Raw genomic sequence first — 22,922 nt, forward strand, 5'->3', positions numbered from 1 at the left:
AGTCACGGAGTTCAAATGTTGTGGTCAAAAGATGTCCTCCACGGAGAAATGCTTGGGATGGGAGCAGTATCTCATGTCCCCAGCAGAGAGCGCAACTCATAAGTGGTTGAGGACAGTATTGTGGATAGGGCAGGCATAGTTGGGTTATTTTTTTATGGCTTGCAAAGCCTTAAATAATACAAATAAGATTAAAGTCCCCGAGGAAATTGTTTAAAAAATGGACTCGTGTGGGCAGAGCCAACCGTTTGGCTTAATCTATAGGTCAAACCACGGGAATAACTCAAGGTGGCCATCTTGTGGATGATTATAGAAAAGTATTCCGGGTTCGATTTCTATTTTTTTTTTAAATGCAGTTATGATTCATAAATGATTGTGTGCAACCTAACTAGCTATCACACTTTATATACACTTGAATAGTAAAGAAATTAAAAATAAAAAGGTTGTATTTCAAACTACATTTATCCCCAATGTGAGAAAAAAATACATTCATTGGGTCTCCGGAATATACAATAAATTGGTACTTGCTCCTTTTCAATAAATATTTATTTTTAAAGCTTGATGAAAGATCTGTCACTTTGGCACACATCAAATCATCTTGTCGGCTTTGTACTTCCAAGACAACGCGAGTCTCCGCACAAGAAAGCAAAACAAGCAAATGTGTTGATGCACATCACAAGCTGGGCAGGACGTGGAACCTTGGAGCGAATTGGCACGCGGCCATCCATCCTCCAACCTCTGTGCAAATATTTATCATCATCTCATCACAAGCGGAGGAAAAAAAGGCCTCTGCGACAATTTTCCAGGGCCACGGCAGGCAAGGGGCCCGCCCCGCTCTCGCCGCGCCCTTGGGGGGGTCTCTAGTCAGAAGATTTTGTCGTTGGAGCAGGAAATGACCATCACCTCGCGGGTCTTGAAGTCCCAAGCCGCCGTCAGGTGGAAGGCCACGTTGGAGAAGACCAGGAAATACTCAAACAGGGCAAAGAGGGTGTAACCTGGGTTGCAAAAAAAAAAAAAAAGTCATTTATTTGTCATGAAAATGGATAACCCTTGAAATGACAACAGAATTGTAAAAATGAATAACAAATATTTCTTCCTTAATATTCAAACAAATGGTAAACTAAAAGCATTTTGTTAACTTGTGCAAGTCTAGAAAGTGATCACGTGACATGGCCCTGGCATTAAGGAATCAAATGTTCAAAAGTTCACAGATGATGTCATACTTACTCCCTGCTTCACAGTACAAATTGTGTTTGATGTAGAAGAATACTGCAAAGCCGCAGAAGAACAAGTTGAGGATTAACAAACGAACTTTCCAGTGATGGGATTTAGCATCCTGGGGAGACAAAAAAAAATAATAATTATGACCTCATTTACTGCCAGACCAGTTTTAAACGAATTTTGGCTTATATAGCTGTTAACTTCTTGATTGGCAGCCAAGCGCCAGGTAGCGACGTAACAACAGAATGCATTAAAATTGTACACGTAAGCAATCAATGTCGTACTTTGTGCCGGCCCTTTTGTGTTGCGGTCTTTCCCCAAATGTCTTTTTTCTCATTTCCGATGATGAAGTTTTCGACTGGATCTATTCATAGACGGCGTCCTTACCTGGGGATTCGAAGAACACTTCTTGATGGCCTTCCACAGATGACACGTGATGATCATGTAGACGAAGGAGCTGAGGAGGAAGAGGATGGAGCCTTCCCTGTGGACGACTGAGACAAAAAGGGGAACGTTCGGTCGGTTGCTTTTCAAACACGTTTCAAAAACAGCCGGGTACCGACAGTGCGTCTCGGCGGACGAGACGTAGGTGAGCAGCAGCAGGCCCAGGTTCTCGGAGACGGAGAAGGCCAGGTTGAGGTAGGCCAGCGAGCACTCGGGCAGCCGGGCGGCGAAGCAGCCCTTGTAGAACTTGAAGTAGGTGAAGGCCACCAGCAGGCGCGGCGCCGAGTGCAGGCCCACGCACAGGCGCCAGATGTGGCGCTCGGGGCTCAGGCTGATGGAGGCGCTGATGGACGGCAGGTAGTTGGCAACCTGCGCGCGCATGCACAAGCGCACACTTTTACCGACGGCTATTTTCGATGCGGCCCGCAAGCCAAGTAACACCGGCGCGCTCGGATTGTTAGAGTACCGCACCAACACAACCGTAAGTAGTCGCCTCTCCCTATGTATCTCCTTTTATCTACAAGGGGATTTCCCCCCGGCGGCCGGTAAAAACAATCGCAGCTGTCGGCTTCATCGATTAATCTGCAAAATAATCAGGCTAAATTTACATGGCGCGCGCGGCCCTAAAATACCCTAATTCCCCAAATGTAAGGCATATTTTTCCCCCCTAATTTTCGGTGCGCGACTATTTATGGAAAGAAGAACTCTCCGCGGTACGAGGAAAAGGAACGAATGCATTCAACGTCACACGGACGCTGCGTTCGCTGACCGCTCACAAGGTGGCAAATCTGAAATGGTGGATGAGATTTATTCCGTTACGGTAGCAAGAGACCTGGCAGTGCGTGCTGGTGGAGTCCTCAAAGTGAAAGAAGGCCGAGATGAGGACGCAGCTGACCAGGCCCATGAGCGGCAGGCTGGCGATGGCCAGGGCGCACGCCGTGAACGACACCCGGATGACCAGGGGCCTCTCGTGACCGTACGGGCCCGAAATCATCTCACTTCACGCTTCCTGCTCCTGCCACACGAAAACAAACGAGTAAAATAAAGATCAACGGTGATCCAAGCGGTGTCAAACCTACGGCCCGCGGCCCAGTTCCGGTCCTCAAACGGGGTTTAATCCGGCCCGCGCGATGATTTTGTAATGAAGTATAAAAAGGAGCATTTTTGGGGGGGATGTACTGTTAATGTTTTATTATTAATAGTGATGTTGTGCTTGCAGTCTTACAAAAGTGCATTCAAAGTTGCTTTAAAGTGATGTAAAGAGAGGAAAATCTATTCCCAAGTGTGACAGACCAATAAAACCATGGTACATGTTTATATAACTTGAAAACAACTTCAAATGTATTCTTTTTCATATTGGTCAAAATAGTGCAAGCGCAACATCAGTAAGAATCATAAAATATGAACATTACCATTTCCAAAACACTTCCAGTTCTTCATTTTTTTAGCTCATTTTTTTACTTTACAAAATCATTTGGCGGAACGGATTGAACCCGTTGGCGGACCGGAATGGGCCCGCAGGCCGTATGTTTGTCGGACCCGGTTTCGAGCAAACGTTTCAACGAAAACGGACAAACGTCTCCAAAGTCAGCCTCTCTTTCGTAAGCGTTTTCATTCCTGTAGTCCTTCTTCAAAGTAGACTGATGTCATTATTGCAAACAAAACATTTGCAAAGATTTGCCATTCAAAGCTTTGAGTTTGGGAAAAAACCATGAGCCAACCAGGAACGAGTATCCAAAGGTTTGGCGAGTACGGCGTTCCCTCCTTTTTAGCCGATACTACCCCTGCGATAAGTGGACAAAGTAGGATTTGCATGGACATCGTTCGTACATAAATAAAGTGTATGAAATGTGATCAATAAAACCTTGCCTACCTTTCTTTCCCATTCCCAGTGATCTCCTAATCCTAGCACAGAGGCACATGTCTCTTTTTGGCCACAAACTTTATTTTCTTTCACAACAAACAACACGGTACATCAGAGCGCATCAGTACTTTTAAGCGATAAATACCGTAATCCCCCAAATATAAGATGCACTTTTTTTCTAAACAGTCAAGTCCGAAAGTGGGGGTGCGTCCTACAAACGCTAACTTAAAAATTCGTTTTTTTAAATCTGACACCAATCGAGGAGGATCGATCCGGATTTGATGCAGATTTGACACACTGCTGTGCATTATTATCTTATTTACGTATTCTTACTTACAATAATTACGGTAATGGGACGAACGAGAGGGGGACGTCAGTCGGCTGTTAACGGCGGCTCGTGTTAGCTGAGGATTGTTACGGCATTATTTTCAAGAAAAGAAGCGAGCAGACTGAACCAACGTCCCAGTCCATCAGCTTTCACGTACAGGATTATTACTAAAACTAAGAGAAAAAAGTTATTATCTCCAGATGATTCATTTACGAGTGCACGGGTTAACACACTTGACGTGCAACAAATTTACAACTTACGGATACGACCAATGGAAAATATGAAGACTTTACAATAGATGCGATTTATTCTGCTTTTCTTTATAGTTTTGACATCGTTGCCAAAGTGTTGGTGCAGCTTATACACGATGACAAGACCTGAATTTGACCATCTTATTCACAGGTGCGTCTTACATTTCGGGAATCACTACACAGCGCTTTAATGACAAAATATGGATTATTCAATTAATCAATGAAATATTTGATGGAATAATCAACTGCAAATATTCGATAGCGACAGCCCTAAATAATCATGTATGATTTCGACTGATAATCGTACTGGATATTGTTATCTTAGCGAAAGTGAAACGCTTGTACTGGGACACCTTTAAAAAAAAAAAGTCTTTCGGTTAGGGTTAACATTGGTCATAATGTGAGTTTTTCCGATAGGGTGCGGACCTACTTGAGATTTAAATTCATTAGTAAAAAAAAATTAGCGGCACCCCTGCGTGCCGAGCGATGGTGCGAATTTGTATACAAACTTGTACGTTACCACATTTTAACATTTCGTCCCAACGCCAGCGCGGAACACATAAGCCGGTGGCAAATCCCAGAGCCCATACGAAACAAGGCCAGGAAGTGCGGGAGGCAAACTTTGAAGTCTTGGATGACTCTGATGTGTATGCTGTCCATGAATCATAGTGGGCAGGCGCCCAAAACTGCCAAGCATCATAATGCTGTCCACAAAAGTCTTCTTTTTCTTGCCTTTGGCTAAGATGTTTACTTTCCAGCGTTGAACAAAAAAGGTCGGCGCAACGTGGACACGCGCTCGACTACAAACAAGATTATTAGCTAGAAAAATTGTATAGTGGCCATCTAAATAATCTAAATAAATAATAATAACATTACATAATAAATCTAAATAAATGTGTCCTGTTATGAATAGTTGACGTCATTTTTGTTTATGAAATGTTTTGTGAAATTTTTGCGAATTCCTGTGTGAAGTTTGCATGTTCTCCCCGAGCCCGCATGGGTTCTCTTCCTCCCACACTCCAAAAACATGCACGGCGGGTGAATTGGACATAGTAAATTGGTATTGGGTGCGTGATTGGTTGTTCGTCTCTCTGCGCCCTGCGATTGGCTGGCAACCGGTTCAGGGTGTCACCTGCCTACTGCCCGTAGCCAGCTGAGATAGGCGCCAGCAAGCCTGCGACCCTTGTGAGGACAAGCGGCTCTAGAAAACTGATGGATGGATGTCTTCACGGGTGAAAGATAAGTCATACAGAACATCAAAATCATCCCTGTGATGACCATTATGATGGTGAACATCATAATCAGCCCTGTGATTTGGGAAAAAAAAATGTTGACAGCAAATTGCAAGAGTTGAACCTTCCTGCAGGACATTGACAATAAAAGCGGCATTGCACCATCTGGTGCCATGTTTATGCAATTACACTTAACATGGCAAGAGAAAACAGCACTTCATCTGGTATAAAATGTTCAATAACACGGGGAGAAAGGTGGTAGTTTAGATTGAACTATATAAAAACAATATCTTACATTCCTAGTGCAATTATTATTACTTCTTTTTTCATTTGGAGCTGCCAGTGATTTTGCCTGGCAAACTTGTTCGAAACGTACGTCAAACCGTCCACCTTGTTTGAGTTGTGGCACAATGTATGCGCATGCGCTACTCAAAACTAAAGCTGCGTTGGAGGAAAGTCTGAACTTTTCCAATTTTAAACAGAAAAAGCCGAGAGCAATGTTAAGCTAATTGTGCACAAGTACGTGAGAAATGCTGTTTCAGGATTTAGCCTACATTACAAGTTCGAACGTTAAACAATGACGCAGCCCAGTTTCCCTCGCCGCTATGATGAAGCAGCACCGAGCAATTGCGAACCAAGCTATGCAGGTGCATCTTCTAATGAAGTCAAGATGGCGGCGACTGCGTCACTCACTCAAGATGACAAAGTCAGCCGCTGATCTAATGAACTTGTGCTCGGGCGAAGATGGAGAGAGGACGTCCTGCCTTGCGCCTGCCGCACTGTGGGCAAATCCTTGGCGCCACACAAGCGGCGTGCGCGCGCGTAGAGAATGCACGCGCGCATGCAAACACCTCCGATCGCGCCTACGTGAAGGATTCGTTCATTATGTCAAGGTATATTTTTTTTCCTCCGCTGGGCGGCGATTGAGCTCTCCGTGGTGCTGAAACCCAAAAGTACGGAAGCCGAATGGAGCAAACGAGCTGCAACCGGAAGTACCCGAAAAAAACGGGAATGAGGCAGCGTTGCGCGGGGGCTTGGTTCGGTTACGTCATCGTTCAATGCCCCGCCTCCCCGAGCAGCCCCTCGGGTCTCACAAACCTACACAACGTGAGAGGATTGATTTCTATTTTTTTCCTCGTTGCATTTCTATTAGATTATTGTGTTTTCATGCGATATCGTATTTATTTTATTTTTGATAAATATTGCTTTGGGATAACCCGCTTTCGACAGCATGAAACGATCGCAAGTGCAAAGTTTATTGAGGTTGATTGTTTTTGCCTCAGTGTTGCTGCCAGGTAAGATTCTTTTTGCGTGTGTTTTCAGTTGTATTTTCGTTTTTTCAGTTTTATTTTAGTTCCAATTTTAAATGTCAAGATACGGGGCACAACCGCAAACAAATCCCCCTAATTATCATGACATCAAATTTATTCTAGTGTTGGTTACATGAATGGGGAGTAGCTCTACTTTTAACGCGTGCAAACGTCCTAATGAAATGCACTGTCCATTTATATTTATTATTTTTTCATGTATTTTCCTCCATGTATCGTGGCATCCAGATGTTTGGGATTTCACCGTCATGGTAATCCCTCTTCTGCGTGCGTAAGCTTTCGCTGCAACACAAACTACCTCCGGCTAATGCGCGAACTGTTAAATCGCTCGTTCAACAACTAAGAAGATGTCAAAACATCACGTCCCTGGCTTCTGTGCGTGTGTCTGACAAACAACACGGTAACATGCTCACACGCTGGATTGAGGACGAGTGCAGGTGTTCGTTGACGGATTCGGGTCAGGATCTCCTCGCAAAGCCATCCGGACGAGGCCTCGGCCCGCCATCTGCAGCATGTGACCCGCGGCAAAAAACTGAGAATTCATAGGAAATCTGATAAGCGAAGAGGTTGTGAACGTCAGACTTACCAAAGCGGACAATTTGATGATTCGTAGTAAATAAAGAGTCCAGAGATCAATGTCCAGGGAGCAAAAGGGGACTCATCACCATATAATAATAATTACAATTGACGCAACATCGATAGCGACAAGCAAGAACTGAAAAGAAACAGGAAACACTCAAAACTGACTAGACGAACAAGGAACACCTGGACATACACAATAGGAGCAGGGAGTTGATTGGCTATTCAATGCTGCTGCAGTTTTCAGGAATATGCAGATATGTTATGCGTTGCATGAAGTAAAACGCTTCCCCCAGAACCAACATGGGACATAATGGTTCAAAAGGATGTTTCCATAGAAACTTGTGAGTTCTTCAAATGACCGTTCATTCCACCGAGCGATGATGTCTGACGTTTCCACAGCCTCTCGCTGCGCGCACAGCAGATTCGCTCAGAAGCTGCTGAGTGATCTGTTTGACAACTACACGAGCGCTCTGAGGCCGGTGGAGGACACCGACGCCATCCTCAACGTCACCCTGCAGGTCACGCTCTCGCAAATCATCGACATGGTAAAAACACTTTTTTATGACTGAAGGAAGCAGCTCGGAAAGTATTGGAAAAACTTTCATTTTTCTGCTTGTGCAACTTCTGAGGGAACTCAGTTTAACCTGCAGACCATTTCAGGGATTAATGAATAAATGAGGAGTGGACAGGATGTGCAGTTAGACCAGAAGGAGATCTGAGAAGCTGCAGGTCTCTGTTCGCCCTCCTCGCGAGTAAAAGCTACTTGCCTTTCTTCTAGTTTGATGTGCATGAAATATTCTTGGAGGTTACCTAAACCTGACAGTACCTCAAACTGTAAATATATTTTAGCCCACGCAACGTTTGTTTTTTACGGTCTTCTCACTTGGCTTGTACAACTCTTGGGACTAAAAGTAGTTTGAAAGAGCAAAACGTTGTTTTTTAATTTGTTTTTGTTTACACAACGGATGTTTTCCAGGACGAGCGAAACCAAATACTGACGGCTTATTTGTGGATACGTCAAGTGTGGCTCGACGCACATCTCAAATGGAGTAAGGATGACTACGATGGCCTCGATACCATCCGCATACCTAGCAGTTATGTATGGAGACCCGATATAGTCCTATATAACAAGTAGGTCGGACTGGTGTCGAGTTACCGTCGTACGACCATTCGGTTTTGATGAAAAAGACACAAGACATTCCTTGAAGACTTTATTCATGGGAGTGTGCAGAGCTCGGTCTGGTTTTTATGCCCCGGTAAAAGGACAAAGTCGACAACAAATGAGACACTTCTTCTCAAGACTTGGCTCCCATCAGCTTTGCCTTACTGTAAATACATAAAAGACAGACGGAGGCCACTGAGGGACGAACTCGTTCATAAGTGGGTATACTTGTGTCTTTTTTTTTGCAATGAGAAATGCTTGGCCAGAAAGACAAAACCCGGCCACAGCTTGGCTTTCGCCACAGGTGCGTCCTTACTCAACTCTAGTCACCTGGCCGGTGGACGAGCTTGTTTACCATTCGCTTGAGTCGACGGATTTGCGAAAGCCAATCTGTGGAATGGGGTTTTACTTTCCGGACCTGGATTTCCCATCCCTGATCTTGTGTTGGGAGTCAGAATAGACTTGAACTGCAATTATTGAGCCATATGGGACATTTACGGCAGTCTTATTTTAAACCCGTGCAAAAGTTAGAGGATTTACGTTCATTTCAGACCGAAAGTTGATCTCAAACCTGACTTTTCGGGTCCCGGTTTGATCTCAATCCACTTCTCCACGCAAAGTGTGTTTGTGACTTTCAGTGCCGACGACCGCTTTACGGGCCCCATGGACACCAACGTGGTGATACGCCACGACGGCCAGATCATGTGGGACTCGCCGGCGATCACCAAGAGCTCCTGCAAAGTGGACGTGTCCTTCTTTCCCTTTGACGCGCAGCAATGCAGGTTCACCTACGGCTCGTGGACCTACAACGGCAACCAGCTGGACATCCTGAACGCCATGGAGAGCGCCGACCTGGCCGACCTGGTGGACAATGTGGAGTGGGAAGTCTTGGGCATGCCGGCCAAAAGGAACATCATTTTGTACGGCTGCTGTGCCGAACCTTACCCCGACGTCACCTACACGCTGAAACTCAAGAGGAGGGCGTCCTTCTACGTCTTCAATCTTCTGATACCGTGCGTGATGATTTCCTTCCTGGCTCCGCTGGGATTCTACCTGCCTGCGGACTCTGGAGAAAAAGTTTCCTTGGGTGTCACCGTGATGCTGGCGCTGACTGTCTTCCAACTTCTGGTGGCGGAGATCATGCCGCCATCAGAGAATGTACCACTCATCGGTAGGGTTAAGGATCGATCGAGCGTGACACTTGACACATCCTTATATTTCTCCGACCCCTGCAAAACAAACAAACAAAGAAAAAACTAGAAAACGCCAGCATGGCTTTGGTAGGTTTTCATGCTAGCGACATCCAAAAGCCAAGCAGCAAAGGCTGTTCTTGGCTGCTTTTGTTGTGTTTTTGTCGCCGGGCTTGCTTGTGACTAGCAGGACTGGCGCAGAAACACAACAGAACCACGGTGGTCTATGCTAGACTTTTAATCAGGGACCAGTCACTAGTCCAAAGACTTGTGCCCACACGCCAATCCAACATTGGGAATGGGCATGCACCATTGGCTTGGCGTAGCGGAGCACTGTCAGAAAGTGAGGTTTTTGGCAGGGCGTTTTCATCCGACTGAGCATGTTCAATCAGGCCCGACAAATCATCACTCTGATCGGCTGTCACCTAGCGAATCGCTGCACAGGAAGAGACCAGGAAGCGATGAAAGTAGAAAAAACAAGCTTTTATAACTCCGCCCCTTCCTCAAGAACAGAATCATTTCTCTCGTTTTTTTTTTTTTTACTTCCCCATTTAGTGGACGGATGTCCTTAACTAGCTACGTTTTAGTGGCCCCACATACCCAACAGACATGGTGTTAAAGTGGCTCATAGTGCTGCCTATCAGCTCTTTCTTGTCTTGTGCATCAACACAGATACCGGAAAACCTTTCAGTGCTAATTCCAACCCCGGGTAATGAGGAATCTGAATCTGGAAGATCAGTTTAGCAATCAGTGGACTGTTAGGAAGAAGAACCTGAAGGATTCTGATTCCCTCTGAAAAAGAGGGAACAAAATTAAAACAGGAGGTATAAAGACATGACTTGAGAAGGAAGTAGCACCTATGAAGCCCTCTGAATCAGAGGGAACAAAATTCAAAGTACCATTCAAAAGGACTGACCTCAGATTCGAGCTCAAAATGGGGTTTAGCTTAGGGTCATTGACTCGAACTAACCAATTTGAAAGACTATGTATTGTCTCTCCTCAACAGGAAAGTACTACATTGCCACCATGACCATGATCACGGCCTCCACTGCCTTGACTATCTTCATCATGAACATTCACCACTGCGGCCCAGACGCCAAGCCCGTCCCCAAATGGGCCAAGAAGGTCATTCTGCAGTACATGGCCCGAATGTGCTTCGTTTACGAGGTCGGGGACAACTGCATGTCTCCCCGATTGGAGAAGAGGGAAACCCCCCCGGTGAAGAACGGCGACGCAAACAGCTCCGGGGGCGCCTACAGAGCGGATGGGACCTTCGGAATGGAGGCGGTTTTCCCCGTGACCCCGGAGGAAAAAGAAGTTTTCGACGGGTCGATGGGGCCGAATCCCACCAAGCGCTACAACTCCTGGAGGAACGGCGCCTTTGTCAACAGGGACTACGACGACTCGGGGAGCGCGAGGAGATGCCGGAAAGGCGGCGTGAGTGACAGGGAGGGTTCTCGTCGGGACCCTTGCGATGAAAGGCTTCTCCTCTTTCCCCAAGTGGAATACATCGCCAACTGCTATCGGGAGCAGAGGGCCACTCAAAAGAGGACCGGCGAGTGGAAGAAGGTAGCCAAAGTACTGGATCGCTTCTTCATGTGGTTGTTCTTCATCATGGTCTTCTTCATGAGTCTTCTCATCATGGGCAAAGCCATCTGACCACCTGCTCATTCGTGTAGGGGAGTCGGGCTTGACAAAAAGTGTTTTACGGGAGCGCCATATGTTGCAGTCGTGTTTACGTAAAGGACTGGACGAACGGCAGTATCGACCTTTACAGCAAAAGTTCTAAGATTTGATCCATGAAATTGTATTCATTTGTTCCCGAAAATCTATTCCCTGTCTCATAGCCAACTTTCATAAAGTACACATTTCCCAGTCCACTATTTTTTTTTTGGAGATACTTATATTATTTGTCTATTTTCCCAGATACTTAGGTATCGATTTAATACTTGAGTATCTGGGATTTAATTACTTCAATGTACTCAAGGATTGATTTAATACTTCAAGTAACTGGGATTTAATCTCTGGAGTATTGAAAAAATTTTTTAAATACGTCCCTGGCATTGGATGAACGACTGAATCAACGGTTGACAATTTTACAACGTGAAATGTACTAACACAACTCTCAAGCGATGCTTTCACGGGCACAAACATCAATTGGAAGTTACGAGAACTCTGGGAGCTGTCCAGCAGCTGTAAGCACAGAAACTACTGTGTTGTTCAGTTGACGTCGTCACTGCCCCGTGAGCCGGAGGTGTCATGTGATTCAATCAGACCGTCGTATTACAGGTTGGAATAAACTAAAGTGAGATAAACTGCTCAAAAACACCTGAAGAGGGAGGCAAAACAACACAAACCCTCACCAACTCTTACAGGTCATGAGAAGTTTATTTTTTCGAGTGCGGCCCGGAATCAGATGATCCACGGACCGGTAGCTGGGGACCTCTGGTCTTGGCCACAACACTCCCTTCAAACAAAATACGCCGATTCCTCCAAGTTGCATTTCCGCTTCAGATGCAAAAGCTGAAATGTTGACCTGGTCCCGTATTCATCATTGATTCTACAGTAAGGATCTGGCGACCATTGCGCACCTATCCTCGTCTCCGTGTAATGATGGATACAAATAAAGCTGCTTTCTAGCATTTACGATGGAATTGAAAAGTGTCTGTTGGGGCCGTAGTATGTGTGGTTATAAAATCAATTAAGGGACCACTCAGCATCTGTCATGTCCACATCGGGTCTCGCGGGAGAAACAATTAGTCCATTCTCAAGGTCCCAACTGCTCAACTTTGGCCAAGTTCAGAGAAAGCTCAATAATCCGCATTTGATGAATTTTTGACGACTAAAGGTATCATTTTGCATCGGTATGTATCGTTATGTATGCGACAATACACTCTGACTTTATCAATCCTTCAAATAAAGTCTCATTCGTTTACCACGACAGGTCGTGAAACGCGTTTTTCTTCTGGCGAAAGGTGGCGCAAGCGAAAGCTGAAGAACAAGTGTGGACCGAGACCACCTATTTCAATACGGAACAGTTTCGCTGTTGAATAAAAGTTTGGAAAACAAACAAGTGGACACCTCGGGGGTGTCGTTAAACTCTTGGATAACAATTAGCCACGTCATTAGCTAGCAGAGGTTTATACAAAGCCTACGGGGAGTAATTAGCACGCCAGGCAGTTAATAACAATATTTTTGTCGCTACCCCAAAGGAACTCATTAATAATAAGGTGTTTTGACGCTAAACTAATGAGGCCCGCCGGCTGATGTAATGTGCTTCGTGGAGGGGGTTCCCTTCCCGAAAATGCCGACGGTAACTGAAATCTGCAAAGTAGAGATTGAACTTTTTTCGGCTTTTCTTACCAATGTTTTAGTTTGTTTCTTTTGTCGTAAAAGTAAAAATCAATTCACAAAATCATGCTTATGTCTCCAAAAATGAAGTACTGTATGAGATATTGATACACTGTACTCCCAACTCTACACTTCCCCGTAAAAGGATATCTAATACACGGAGTTACAGCAATTTCAATGTTGCCAAGTGGAAATTCCTAGTTTAAAGGTTCAAAAGCAGAAACACAAATATTAAAACCGTTATATACATGTTTAGATATATTGTTTGGTCCAAATTAGGAGGAAAAATACCTACGCAAATAGTGAGGTAAAATCAAATGAAATAAAGTGGTCAGAAATGAAAATTCTCCAAAAAGAAAATTGTTTTTGCATTTGAACTTATTTTTTCTGTTTGTTCCATTTGAGAGATCAAGATCAATTATTGTCGTGTGTGGTCCAGATTACAAGGTACACAAATATTCTCAATAGTCACAAATCCAAATCCACAAAAAAAAAAAATTGGTATTTGTTCAGTTTGAATTTTTTCCAATTTGTTTCGCCAGTCGAAGAAATAAAGACACGATTTTAGAAAGGCTTACGAATGAAAATCCCGGACAGAGGCAAGAAAAGGCGAAGCGCGACGCAGGCGGGGGCGGGGGCGGCCGCCCATCCCCGAGGGGGGCGGCGACGTCAGCGGCGAGTCGTCGGCGACGGCGTTAAAAGCCCGGGGCGCGGGGACGGCGCCCCGCGGCCGGGTCCCCCCCTCCCAGGAAAATGTCCAACGGGTCCGGGGCGGTGCCGCCCTACGTGATCCTGGACACGCTGGCCATCCCGGCGGCGGGCAAGTACCCGGTCTTCCTGGCGGGCGTCCTGCTCTACTCGCTGTGCGCGCTGTGCAACGGCACGCTGCTGGCGGTCATCGCGCTCCGGCGCAACCTGCACAAGCCCGTCTACCTGATCCTGCTCAGCCTGCCGCTCAACGACCTGATGGGCGTGACGGCCATGCTGCCCAGGCTGCTGTCGGGCATGCTGTCGGAGAGCGAGCGGGTGGCCTACCCGCTGTGCGTCCTGCAGGCCTTCGTGCTGCACCTCTACGGCGGCGGGCTCCTCTTCATCCTGGCCGCCATGTCCTTCGACCGCTACGTGGCCATCTGCATGCCGCTGCGCTACGGCTCCATCATGACCCCCCGGACGGTGCTGTGCCTGGTGCTGTCCGTCTGGGCGCTGGACCTGGGCCTCATCGCCTGGCTCTTCTCCCTGCAGAGCCGGCTGCCGCGCTGCCGCTGGGCGCTGGCCAACGTCTTCTGCGACAACCCCTCGCTGCTCAAGCTCATGTGCGGCGACGCGTCCCTCAACAACGCGGTGGGGCTCTTCAACACCGCCCTCATGCAGGCGCTCAGCCTCTCCGTCCAGGTTTTCTCCTACGCCAAGATCCTGCTGGCCTGCGTGGGGAGCCGGCGCGGCGACGCCAAGAAGAAGGCGGTCAACACCTGCGTGGCGCAGCTGCTCATCCTCATCATCTTCGAGGTGGCGGGAACCTTCACCATCTTGTCGCACAGGTTCCCCGACGTCTCGGGCGAGGTGCGGAAGGTCATGGGCGTCTTGATATTCATCATCTCGCCGCTCCTCAACCCGCTGGTCTACGGGCTGTACACCAGCGAGATTCGAAACACCCTGCTCAGGGTTTGGACCAACAGGGTCTCCTTCTGAAGTCTCGCAAGCCGACTTGACCCCCGGGGGGAATTTCGACCCCGCTTTTTGATCTTTTTGAAGAGTGATATCAAAAGAAAAGCAAACAAAAAAAAACGAAAACAGGCTCAAATATTGCATAGGTTGTCAAAACGTGTCGACTTTCAACATGCCGGCCCTTCTAAACGCTTGCGAACGGCAGGTCCGGAGGTACGCCCGATAGGTGTCAAATTGAGCCCATGTCGGGCTCATTTACCGCCATTCAAAATTGGGACTACTGTCATTTTTTAGACATATTGAGCGCCCCGTGTTTTATCATGCATTTCCCCCAATTCTTGCATTCAGCCTTTCAACTGCAACTCACCAATAGGGTGCAATAGAATTTTATGTGTCGACGCCTCAAAACCACCGTGGGGCGCTAGCAGATTCCAGAAAACTCCCGGACACCTAGCCGTTAAAAGTGTTAAAGATACGCAGAGTATAAGACAAGGTTGAAAAAGTAAAAACATTCTAAATTGAGTGTGCCGAACGGATGCGGAGGCCATGTTAATCATTTAGCTTGAAATCATTCATGTTTTGGGAGTAAATTATGTGTATCAGAACTTAGTTAGGACTCGCGGTATCTGTACTTGCAGTGTCGGTGACTACTCATAAGTTGAAGTGCTCGTACAGGTATCTGTCTGGAAAAAATGGTATCGGACATCTCTATTTTAGAAGTGACCTTAGTTTGAACTTCTCTAATATTTGGAATGCATTTTCTATGTTTTCTTATGTGACGTAGTTAGTCTCTTTCAAGGAGCTGAAGCAGGGCTAACAAGCACCCAACCTGCAAACCAACTTTACTTTGTGTCAACAGTTTTTCAAAAACGACCTATTTAATAGACGCACGGCCATCTGTCGACGAAAAATGAATGGTCGCACTTAAACTCAAACATTTACCTGCTAAAATCTCAACATTGCAAGGACAAATTTCATTGCACCTCAGCCGACACCACAACAGCTCCATAAAAATCATTTCTATGACAATAACAATCAAAATCGAACTTTATATTCTTGTTGAAGCGAGCTCATGTTTTAATGTAGCACTTGTATTGGACCAGTTCTATAAATAAAAAATGCAAACTATGCCCTGTAGTGCCTTCTCAAGGTTTCTTCTTTTTTCTGCATTTTGGGATTTTCGAGTATGTGACTAAAATGTGTTAACTGTTGCCTTGTGACGCCATTGGACGTTTTTGTGATGAAGGTCAAAACAAAACACACGCTTTTGACTTAGGTGATACGTACAAAAATATCGTAAATAAACTATTTGGTCCTTGTTAGTTTTTTTTTTATGCCTGCATGGAGACATTTGAAAAAAAGTTATCAGAAATGCACAGTTGCCATTCCTACTGATCACTTTTGATCAAAGTCTGCTTTCTCAAATGTGCTGTTTTAGCTGGCCAGAATCGCTACTGTGGTCATGATGTCACTTTGTTTCATGTATGGGGAGAAATTTAAATAAAAGGTTATCAGGACTTGCTGTTCCTACTGATGTCTTTCTATCAAAACGGGCTTCCTCATATGTGCTGTTTTAGCCAGCCGAAATTAATACTGTGGCTTTGAGCTAACTTTATTTTATAAATCAAACGGGGAGAAATCTGAACCAAAACTTATCCAAAAATGTACATTTTAAGTGTATTAAGGATGTAATACTGAAGTGACCCAGTTGCCGTTCCTACTGATCACTTTTTATCAAAGTGTTAGCAGCGAACGTTACTCAACTGATGGATGTTGAGAGTAGGGTCGCGACAACGGCCAGATGACCTTTCAAAGTCAAACAAGTAGATAGATGATAATGACTCACGTGACAGAGCTGCTGTTCCTACTGATCACTTTTTATTCTCAAATTCGCTAATTTGGCCAGCCAGAATCACTAATGAGGTTTTGATGTCATTTTGTTTCATGAATCAAACAACCAGCTATTTGTCATAGGTCGCAGTTTCTACAGTACAGTAATAATCTGCTGCTGCGAACGGTTAAAATTAAATTTTAACAGTTATCAAAACATGAAAAAATAAATGCATAGATAAATGTGTGTTTTGATCTTCTGTATTCATAATTTAGACCAAGTTACATATCAAAAGCCACTTCCCAAATCCCCCAGAGAAATATCACTTTGAATTCCTCTCCCGTGGCTATGTTTTGGTCATATTGATGAGGTGACGATCTGGGAGATCCCTAAAGATTTTTGAGGGTTGTAACTGAGCTCGCGGCGTCTATAAAATCAGACGCCTTCCACACATGGAGCAGCTCGCTCATCGACGCCTCTGCGTGGCAACGACCCCACGTCTGCTTCGCTTTTTAAAGAATTGTAATTAAAAGCGCTTAATGCTGTATTGTCGCTCTACTCCGAGTACGTCATTTACGATTTATTGGTAAGTATGAATTTTCAGGGGGTCACGCATCACTGAACTTACTGTCTATTTCATTGTTTTCTATTCATGGCATAGATGTGACTTTTAATGTCGTGTACTGCATTAGCATAGGTTAGCACGGTGGTTCTCAAATGGGGGTACGGGTAGCCATGGGGGTGCTTGAAGGAACTCCGGGGGGTACTCAAGATTTTCAATAAAATCAGCAAAAATGCAAACATTCTTTCAAAATAGCGATTGAATTGATGAAATGTTTCAGGAAAATATAAGTTGATAAAACAAAAGTTATGTTCTGCGGGTTATCAATTTCATTCTTTTACAAACCCACATACTAGAATGCTTCGACCCAAGCAGCCACCTCTCGTTACCTGTCAAGTTCATGATTTTGTGAACACATCTCTACTGTGGACGGAGGACACTTTGAGTTGAATGTTTCTCTGTGGGCAAATATTTATTCATACTTACTGTCTTTTTACTGTCTTCATGCAGATTATTTTTGTGGACGGATATTTATTAATGCTTAAGTTATTTTTTTTGACATGTTAGGACACTTTAATTTATTTTTGTGGAGCGATACAAATGATGTTCGAAAGGTCCTTAAGTTTGATAAATCAGACACCGACGGCATGTTTTAAGACTTTTTTTTTAACCCAAGAATGCGTTGTACTGCTTAATGGGTACTTGGCTGCAAAGATCATTCACAGGGGTTCACCATCAAACGAAGGTTGAGAAGCACCGGGTTAGCAAAACCAGGCCTACCGAGGACACCGAACCGCCCTCGCCGACTCGACTCGATTGACAAGGCAGACAGCTGAACTGATTCTCCTCGAGTACTTTTGCGCCCCGCGTTGCAGGTAGCGCGAAGATGGCGAGCGAGCAGAGCGCCTACAACGTGTCGTCCATGCTGGCGTGGCGTTACTACCGCGTCCCCCCCGAAGGCGCGGCGGCGGCCTTCGTCTTGGCCAGCCTGAGCTACGCCGTCATCCTGTTCTGCAACCTGCTCCTGATCCTCACCATCGTGCTGAGCAAGAACCTGCGGCAGCCCATGCACCTGTTCCTGCTCAACATGCCGGTCAACGACCTCCTGGGCTCGTCGGCCTTCTTCCCGCAGCTGCTGGGGGAGATGCTGAGCGAGACGGGGCGCGTGTGGCACCCGCGCTGCGTGGCGCAGGCCTTCTTCATCCACATCTACGCGGCGGGCACGGTGCTGATCCTCACCGCCATGGCGTACGATCGCTACGTGGCCATCTGCCTGCCGCTCAAGTACAACGCGGTGATGACGCCCGGCCACGTGGCGCGCATCATCGCCGCCATCTGGCTGGCCTGCCTGCTGATGATCAGCGTGCTCTTCTACCTGCTGCTGCGTCTTCCCCGCTGCCGCTCCACCATGGCCAACGTCTACTGCGACCACCCCACGCTGCTGACCCTGGTGTGCGCCGACACCACCGTCAACCACGCCTACGGCCTGCTCATCGTGGCCGTCAGCCAGCTGCTGGGCAACGCCGTCATCGCGTACTCGTACCTGCGCATCCTGCTGACGTGCTTCCGCAGCCGGCGGTCCGACGCCAGGGCCAAGGCGCTGCAGACGTGCGCCACCCACCTCTTTGTCTTCCTGCTGCTGGAGTGCCTGGGCCTCTTCACCATCATCTCCTACAGGGTCAAGCAGGCGTCGCCCATTTTCAGGAGCTTCATGGGCTCCTCCACTCTCATCTTCCCGCCCTCGCTCAACCCCATCGTCTACGGGATCAGGACCAAAGAGATCCGGAACAGCCTGCTCCACTTTTGTAAAAGTAGGATCCTCAAGTCCTGTTCCGGGGGTTTGCGCCCCTCCAAGTCATAGGTTTTGATTGGGGACCGATGCCGGTGCCGCAACTCTGAATTTCCGCGACGACAAAAAGTGAACACAAAATATTATGATTCCATACTATAAGTCGCAGGTTGTCAGATATTTACACTAAAAGATGGTGCGTGCATGTTGTGTTAGAACTCTGCACCAACACAACAGTAACACACCCACCACATTGCATATCGCACACATAAAGTTGGGTTGCTCACCATTGAACGACAAACTAATGGGACCCCTCAGCTTGCTCGGGTCTGAAAAATACGTTTAAGGCTGCCGCCTCAAAATGTAGAAAAACGCACGCAAATTACATTGATCGAATCAAGGGTGTCAAACTCATCTTTCTCATGAGCCACATTTTAGTTATAGGTTCTGTCAGAGGGCCAAAATGACTGCAAATCAAATCAATTTTAGGTGTGTTCGTCAAAACAAAACATCATTATTTTGGGGCTATCATTACGGCCTGTGTGGCCTGGTAACAATTGACCGCTACCACGCCGTGGACTGGCGGTTGAGGACCTCTGCTATATTCAGTATGCTGTTCAGGGGGTGAATAAGGTCATTCTTTATATTGCTTTTTTTACAATCTATAAATATACAAATACAAACATTCAATCAACCTTAGCCTGTTAGATTACATAATAAAGATTATTCCAACCCAGATGAAAAAAAAGATTGTTACATTTTCAATTTTTCATGAGTTAACGAATGTGAGGAAATTGAAACGATTCTATATTTATGATTTAAGTAGCTTTTTAAATACTTTTCATACTGATGTGCCCTGAGATTTTTGTCTTGTAAAAGTCATTATGTGGTTTTGGTCAATAAAGCTTGGGAAACTGCGTTACTAACAAAGAGCCACAAGGAGGAGCCACACGCAAAAGAAAACCATTTCTCGTTGCCCTGTGTGTATACATTGCCACGTGAACATTGAACTCAGCAAATAATCGCTAACATGCAAACATTTTCAAAAGGTTTCTTCTTCAGAAAAAGCCTAGCGTACTGAAAGCCTAGGCCTATTTTGGAAAATTGCACTTAACTTCAATGAAGGAGCTCCGGGTCGCCAAGTGCAGCTTCCATCCGTCTTGGTGTTTTCTGAGTGTTTTGTTGTTGTTGTTGTTGTTATTTATTTATTTTATTTTATTAAGTCGCGATTTAAAGCCTCCTCGAAGAGATATAACGTTTTCATGACTAGATTAAAAGTCGTGATCGTAACTTCCGTGGCGACTTTAAAGTCAAGCGGTCACGTGGTGTCACAAACCGACATGCGTGCATTCTTGTTTACGCGACCGCATATTCGGATCATTAGGATAATTTAGATCTCGTTATACCAATTTAAAATGTCACGATAACTCAGCCATTACGCGAGGTGACGCTCATAAACTACCGTCCTGTTGCGATATCAATTTGAGTGTAACTAAACCTTTGTGACGAAATAAATGGAACGATTTAAAATGTATATTAGACGGGAGCGCTGCAAAGAATTGACGATCACGTGATCGCGTTGTTGGAATCTTGATTTCAATCATGAAATTATCCATGGTTCAACGATGACGAATACCGACTTTGCATTTGATTAAATCATCTTTTTTACATCTTTTTCTAAAGTTTGTGAATAAACCTTTTGGGCCTTGGCGTGATTTTTTTGTGAACCGTTGACATTTGTTGTCTTGTAATTCCCTCATGGGATTTGCGAGTCACGGGACTAAATGTTTGCAACTCATTATGTTTAATGGCTTCTTTTGTTTGTGAGCCGTTGATAGGAGACGCAAAATCTCGATTCTCTGCAGACACTTGTGTTAGGGCTCCTAATGAATCTAAGGGGGATTAATTGTCACACTAAACAGCGGAGATTGTCTTTTGCAACACTTCCAACTCTCTCCCGCGATACCCACTTAAATGTGTACAGTATGTAAAAAGCAACAACAACAATACTTTCACGCACACTGTATTTTAATATCTTGTCTAATTTAATTTATTACCGGTTTGTCTGTTGATATCTTTGTATCTTTTATTTTACATTCTCAGTGATCCAAGCATCATTTACAAGTCTGCCGAAGCAATAAAATGCGTTTTTTGGATTGATTTGACCATGTAAATGTCCAAACAAGAAGCGTTTGTAAGTCGAGGTAAAACTGTACTTGTTAACACATTAGTATGTACTTCTAGGCTAAATGCTGTTGTTAGCATTTAGCCTACAAATACGATTCAACTTTCTCGCAAATATATTTGAACCTACTTGCCAATAAATTTGATTGTACTTGCAAGCGAAATGATAAAAACATAGCATTTTTTTCTCCATAATTCCAGAATAGGGGTTATTGACTTGCACATGTGCATACCACATACTGTAGCATTAAAGGAAAAAATGTGAACCACATAATAATAACAGCAGAAAATGACTATTAAACACCATCAACTTTTTTATATGATTCTGGTCTGGTAAGCAGAGCATTTGTGTTACTTGAAATAACATCCCGTGGCATTATGGGAAAAAAAAACTGCCATTAAGCATTTTGCCTACAAGTTTGTTCAAACACACTTGCAAAAACATTCAAACATGTTGAAATAGAATTCAACGTGTTTGCAAGTATATTTGAACAAGTTTGATATTCCAAAATATTAATTTCTCATTAGCATCTCTAGACTTCGGTAGAGGAAACTTTGTTCCGCAAAATAATGTGTGTCCGGTGTTCAAACGCTCCTATTTTTTCACGGAACACACTCGAAAGACTAAAGGGGTCTTTCCCTGTAAACATTTGTATATTTCTGCTGACAACGTTGAGGAGCTACTAGTGAGGAGGCAACTTGTGACACTGGAGACACGCGCCTGTGTGTATTAAAGGTCACGAGCGAGGCATTAAGCACAAGGGACGTTAGCCCGTTTCATTAATTAAAATGCACGCTGGGCTAATCTGCACTTGGGGGATTTTGATTTGATTAGAACCATTTTCTCGCGGCGTTTCCCCGCTGAGCCAAAATGCCTTTAGAGTGACCTTTTTTTTGTACTGTACTTCTAATGTAATTATTCCATTTTCTCTGTTTTAAATGTAAGCGTATACCAAGGTTGCCTAAACATAAAATGATCTATCTATCTATCTATCTATCTATCTATCTATCTATCTATCTATCTATCTATCTATCTATCTATCTATCTATCTATCTATCTATCTATCTATCTATCTATCTATCTATCTATCTATCTATCTATCTATCTATCTAGATCGAGTATTAACAGGCTGTTAGATCTATCTATCTATCTATCTATCTATCTATCTATCTATCTATCTATCTATCTATCTATCTATCTATCTATCTAGCTAGCTAGCTAGCTAGCTATCTAGCTAGCTATCTAGCTATCTAGCTAGCAATCGATTTGTATAGCTAGCTAGCAAGCTACATATCAATATCGCAAGTTACTGATCTATCAACCGACCTATACCTACCTAAAACGGGAAGGGGGAATTATTTTTTCAAATTTAAGGCCAGATAAATTTGGATTTTCTTTTTTTACTTAACGAATAAAATCTACAAAGCGTGGCGTTGCAGCGTAAACCTTGGATTTCTAGCGTCACTGGCAAATACGTTAGATTGTGAATATTTGTGCCACCTTTTCAAAGATCGGTTAATGAAGAACTGTGCTCAAAGCGTGGCGAAGTTGTCGTCAAGTATGACGTCAACGGCAGCGAACGTTTGAATATCACGTGGATCCACCTGGGAAGCTTGACGTTAGCTTTAAGTACGCTGTGGCTCGCGCACATTCGGGAGGGGGGAGCCTCCAAGGTAAGGTACAACTTCAATTTTATTGACTTGTATATTTTTTCTATACAGTAGTTGGACAAATGAGGTTGTCTTATGCCTGTTGAACTGACAGATTCTAGTTTATTTTCCACACTTCATCTTACGTGGCTTAATTGCATTTTCCCAACAGAAAATATGTATAATTTTCCTTAACACTCCATGTCTTTTTCCTTGATGTAATTTTTTTCTGTAAATATGTTGTTTCAATCCCGTTTATATTTTTGTTGCCTATGGCTCTTCAGTTGCATT

At 44.7% G+C, this 22,922-nt stretch overlaps 4 protein-coding genes and 1 long non-coding RNA gene across 11 annotated transcripts; 3 read left to right on the forward strand and 2 right to left on the reverse strand.

The window, feature by feature from the left end:
• Positions 1-525: 525 nt before the first annotated feature.
• On the reverse strand, positions 526-6,299 carry LOC148415376 (acyltransferase PGAP2-like). Of its 7 annotated transcripts, none has more exons than XM_088427042.1 (7): positions 4,626-4,890; positions 3,536-3,567; positions 2,495-2,677; positions 1,782-2,031; positions 1,606-1,712; positions 1,225-1,333; positions 526-992 (listed from the first exon to the last, which is right to left on the reverse strand). In XM_088427042.1, exons 3-7 carry the CDS (start codon positions 2,654-2,656, stop codon positions 862-864), a joined length of 759 nt encoding a protein of 252 aa, XP_088283168.1. In that variant the 5' UTR covers positions 2,657-2,677; positions 3,536-3,567; positions 4,626-4,890; the 3' UTR covers positions 526-861. The 7 variants fall into 7 exon arrangements, with proteins under 7 accessions (XP_088283168.1, XP_088283166.1, XP_088283169.1 ...); XM_088427040.1 differs by having other exon boundaries at positions 3,536-3,612; positions 4,626-4,889; XM_088427043.1 differs by having other exon boundaries at positions 3,536-3,612; positions 4,536-4,705.
• LOC148415377 (neuronal acetylcholine receptor subunit alpha-10-like) lies at positions 6,028-12,540 on the forward strand. Its single transcript, XM_088427037.1, has 5 exons — positions 6,028-6,632; positions 7,647-7,792; positions 8,224-8,378; positions 9,048-9,580; positions 10,606-12,540. Exons 1-5 carry the CDS (start codon positions 6,569-6,571, stop codon positions 11,256-11,258), a joined length of 1,551 nt encoding a protein of 516 aa, XP_088283163.1. The 5' UTR covers positions 6,028-6,568; the 3' UTR covers positions 11,259-12,540.
• On the reverse strand, positions 8,446-13,039 carry LOC148415378 (uncharacterized). The gene is made up of 2 exons (XR_015867161.1): positions 9,355-13,039; positions 8,446-9,270 (listed from the first exon to the last, which is right to left on the reverse strand). It is a non-coding gene; the product is annotated as an uncharacterized LOC148415378 (long non-coding RNA).
• A 664-nt stretch (positions 13,040-13,703) lies between these two features.
• LOC148415379 (olfactory receptor 52J3-like) lies at positions 13,704-14,647 on the forward strand. Its single transcript, XM_088427039.1, has one exon. It carries the CDS (start codon positions 13,704-13,706, stop codon positions 14,637-14,639), a length of 936 nt encoding a protein of 311 aa, XP_088283165.1. The 3' UTR covers positions 14,640-14,647.
• A 3,247-nt stretch (positions 14,648-17,894) lies between these two features.
• On the forward strand, positions 17,895-18,869 carry LOC148415380 (olfactory receptor 52B2-like). The gene has a single exon (XM_088427755.1). It carries the CDS (start codon positions 17,895-17,897, stop codon positions 18,867-18,869), a length of 975 nt encoding a protein of 324 aa, XP_088283881.1.
• Positions 18,870-22,922: the final 4,053 nt, after the last annotated feature.

This window comes from Hippichthys cyanospilos, chromosome 11, assembly GCF_059441005.1.
Source record: "Hippichthys cyanospilos isolate Australia breed blue-spotted pipefish chromosome 11, RoL_Hcya_1.0, whole genome shotgun sequence".
Taxonomy (NCBI): domain Eukaryota; kingdom Metazoa; phylum Chordata; class Actinopteri; order Syngnathiformes; family Syngnathidae; genus Hippichthys; species Hippichthys cyanospilos.

What these genes read in the sequence shown, in the direction of transcription:
- LOC148415376 (XM_088427045.1), bottom strand. Translation starts at nt 2,656, where the DNA reads ATGATTTCGGGCCCGTACGGTCACGAGAGGCCCCTGGTCATCCGGGTG. An exon ending in CCACCAGCACGCACTGCCAG is followed by an intron (nt 2,032 to 2,494) that starts GTCTCTTGCTAC and finishes ATGCGCGCGCAG; the next exon opens with GTTGCCAACTACCTGCCGTC. An exon ending in TTTGTACTGTGAAGCAGGGA is followed by an intron (nt 993 to 1,224) that starts GTAAGTATGACA and finishes TTTGCAACCCAG; the next exon opens with GTTACACCCTCTTTGCCCTG.
- LOC148415380 (XM_088427755.1), top strand. Translation starts at nt 17,895, where the DNA reads ATGGCGAGCGAGCAGAGCGCCTACAACGTGTCGTCCATGCTGGCGTGG.
- LOC148415377 (XM_088427037.1), top strand. Translation starts at nt 6,569, where the DNA reads ATGAAACGATCGCAAGTGCAAAGTTTATTGAGGTTGATTGTTTTTGCC. An exon ending in TCTCGCAAATCATCGACATG is followed by an intron (nt 7,793 to 8,223) that starts GTAAAAACACTT and finishes GATGTTTTCCAG; the next exon opens with GACGAGCGAAACCAAATACT. An exon ending in AGAGAATGTACCACTCATCG is followed by an intron (nt 9,581 to 10,605) that starts GTAGGGTTAAGG and finishes TCTCCTCAACAG; the next exon opens with GAAAGTACTACATTGCCACC.
- LOC148415379 (XM_088427039.1), top strand. Translation starts at nt 13,704, where the DNA reads ATGTCCAACGGGTCCGGGGCGGTGCCGCCCTACGTGATCCTGGACACG.